The sequence below is a fragment of the Myotis brandtii genome, unplaced genomic scaffold, assembly GCF_000412655.1.
Source record: "Myotis brandtii unplaced genomic scaffold, ASM41265v1 scaffold200, whole genome shotgun sequence".
NCBI lineage: Eukaryota > Metazoa > Chordata > Mammalia > Chiroptera > Vespertilionidae > Myotis > Myotis brandtii.
Genome location: NW_005357453.1, coordinates 2,409,050 through 2,412,036, shown reverse-complemented (window position 1 = coordinate 2,412,036; position 2,987 = coordinate 2,409,050). Strand labels below are relative to the sequence as shown.

The 2,987-nt window shown below is 46.9% G+C and overlaps 1 protein-coding gene across 1 annotated transcript in view; it reads left to right on the top strand.

Moving 5' to 3' along the window:
• MAPRE2 (microtubule-associated protein, RP/EB family, member 2) overlaps positions 1-2,987 on the top strand; it is a gene marked incomplete at its 3' end in the record, with an annotated part of 117,989 nt that overhangs the window by 65,968 nt on the left and 49,034 nt on the right. Inside the window, exon 3 of the mRNA XM_014538886.1 lies at positions 1,275-1,402. Within this exon, the coding sequence (XP_014394372.1) occupies positions 1,275-1,402 (128 nt within the window). The remainder of the gene's footprint in view (positions 1-1,274; positions 1,403-2,987) is intronic.

Below are 2,987 nucleotides of genomic sequence, written 5' to 3'. Positions count from 1 at the left end.
AGAGAATTTAGAGAGGAGGGTGCTTTTAAGGATGGGTGGATGGGTATTCATTTATTTTTAGTAAAAAAACAGATTTTTATTGCTTTTTTAGAGTTAATAAGAATGCCGAACACAGTTTCATAAATCTGTAGATTTTCATGTAAAAATCTATAAAACTGTAGTTTTTTTGGTCATATATAGTCGTGCTTAAAAATATTATCTCTGACTCCCATGTACAGTAAAAGGGATGAGGGGCCTATAGAGAAATGCCTGGTTTGGGGTCCGCGGCAGGAATTGTACAGTGCGGGTCCGGAACACGGTGTCGTACCGGAAAGCAAGGACATTACCAAAGACTTCCAGGACCTTGCAGGACAGCTCGGAGCCAGCCCGAGGTCCCCTCCACAAGCTGATGTCAGTCGAGAGAGAAACGGCCTGGACTGAAGCATGTCACAGCCGTTTAGGTCCATGAGTGCGTTATTACACTTCAAAGATAAAACCCTGTTTGTTATCTTTGGAAACTATCAGGGAACTGCCTCTTTATTTTGAAAATTGCTAAATTAAGGAAAAGTACCAGGCATCTTTCCTGCCTTTCTTATATGATTGGTACCTCAGGGGGAAATTTCTCTTTATAGGTCAAGAACGAATAGCAGACTATCACTTTGAAGTCTCTAAAGAACTGTTAGGTGTAGGCAGATGCACCCATGGCTACGGAATCACAGGAGTCAGTCAGACATCCTGTGCCGCCTGCTGGGAGCTCGGACACTCAGTGAGGTAGTCTTGCCACCCGACCCCTCAGTTAGAACTTGAGTCAGATCAACCTTTCGATCCAAGTGCCTGTGTATAAAACACAAGGGCCGCAATCGCATTGTAAGGTATAAAAAGCCCAACAGCTATATTGCTCACCTGAAACTAATATAGTATTGTATACCAACTCTACTTAAATTTTTTTAAGAGTTAAAAAAAGAATACAGGGGACAGAGGAATGTGTTAAATCGCACCAATGGGATGCAGTGAGCAGAATCCAGATTGTGGAACCTCTACAAGACAACCAGCCCAGTTCCTTCCACAGTGAAAACATTGCAAGGGAAATATTAGAAATGGAGACGAAACCTATAAAGAATAGGAACCTAAAGTGGCAAATGTGGAGAATAGAAAGAGAAGAAAGGGCTTAGCCAGAGCAGGACTTCTGCATCCTTAGAGTTCTGCCTGGGACACCCACCCTCAACGGATGTCCTGCTTCTGAGTTAATTTTTTCCTCGTAGGCAAATAAACATGTTTGTTTGTTTGTTTTCTAGTTGGGGAATGGCGGTCAATGTGTATTCTACCTCGATAACCCAGGAGACTATGAGCAGACATGACATCATCGCATGGGTCAATGACATCGTATCTTTAAACTACACGAAAGTGGAACAGCTCTGCTCAGGTAAGACCATCTTCTCAGTGTTTACCTAACTGTTCACTGTCGAGTGGAGTGTGATTTCATGAACCACAGCTGATATCTTCGGGGCAGGAGAAGCGTGTCAGCATTGACCTATCACGAAAGGGGAGAACTCGGGTATGACTAAGGGGTGTTGGAGGGACCGGCCCTCAAGCATCTGAGAGCATAAGCCATCCCGATGCAGCCTTTGGCTGGGCTCGCTGGAGCTCTGTGCTGCCTCCTACCTGGTCTTCGGCCTCTCCTCTCCCATCCCCTGCCCACCACCACCTTCTGGTGCTGCAGTACAGGTTGGGTCTTGCAGCTCTCGTCCCTACAAACCTTCAGGGCTTCGCGTTGTCCTCCCCTGGAGATAAGATTCAAACTCCCCCCGCAGCTGAGAAGGTCCTTTCTGTTCTGGCTGCAGCCCATCCCCTCGGTTTCACTGTGCGCATCTCTCCCCTGCGCCCCAGCCCCCCAAACACTTTGTTCCCTGAAGACTCTCTCCCTTCTGCATCCCAGAGCCCTTCCTCACGCCCTTTGCTGGGGCCTTTCCTCTTCCTGTCATGTTTGGTAAAATCCCATTCGCATTTTAAAGCCTGCTGGTCGTCGCTCCCCCTGGAGGGTCCCCTGAGACACGGTGCCTGCCTTTCCAGAATAAAACGCCCCGGGGTTTCTCACTGAACCTCAGATCGCCACCGGTCAGGTCTTCATTGTGCTGCTCTTGCCGTGCATCCTGGAGCCCCCTCACATTTTATTTTTAATTTGCTCCCCAAAACCCCACACAACTAGCACAGGTCCCTCTGTGATGAGCAGTCCCTTTGCTAATCGCACTTACCGCTTTGTATGGCAGTGAATGCGCATCATACCCACAGAGCGGGTGTGTGTACATGTGGATAAGGGGGAGGGGGCTGGTTATCAGAAAAAGAGGCACCGGACAGAAGAGGGCGAGGAAAAGAGTCCGAGAGGAAATTCCCAGTCACGGTTCTTAGGTTAAAAGAACCCATAGGAGCTTCCTGTGCGGTTCAGTGGGGAGGTTTTGCTAGCAAATGAGAGCAAATCAGAGGTGTGTTTTCCTTAGATAAATAAAATGTTATGAGTAATATACATAGTTTCTTTGCAGATCTTTCAAATTTCTCAAGCCAGATTCACCAAAATGTTAAGCAGCATTTGTGAAGGGTTCTGAAGCAAGATGTGTACGGTTACCTTAAAGTCGGCATTGGTGTGCCTTCTGCAACCATTCCCAGCCACAGTGCTGCCAGGTGTGGCTTGAGGAAACCTGTAGAAACACTTTTGATCTCTGCTAAGCAGAGGATTTCCATGGGGATGGCTCACTGGCTACCAGAGACTACAAGGCAGACAGTTCTGAGAATAGAGTTTAGATTGAGAGATACCTTTCTGCTCTGAAACGTGTTTTTGCTGGGGGGGGGAAAAAAGTTTATTTGTTTTAGGCAATAGTGTCTTTAAAGTCATACCTTCAAAGTGTAAAAGTTATGCATGTATGCCCTCCTGGGAGCTGCTTGAAAATGCAGATTCTTAAGCTCCTTGACCTTCTTCCTCGGTATCTCTGGGTGTGAAGCCCACAATCTGCATC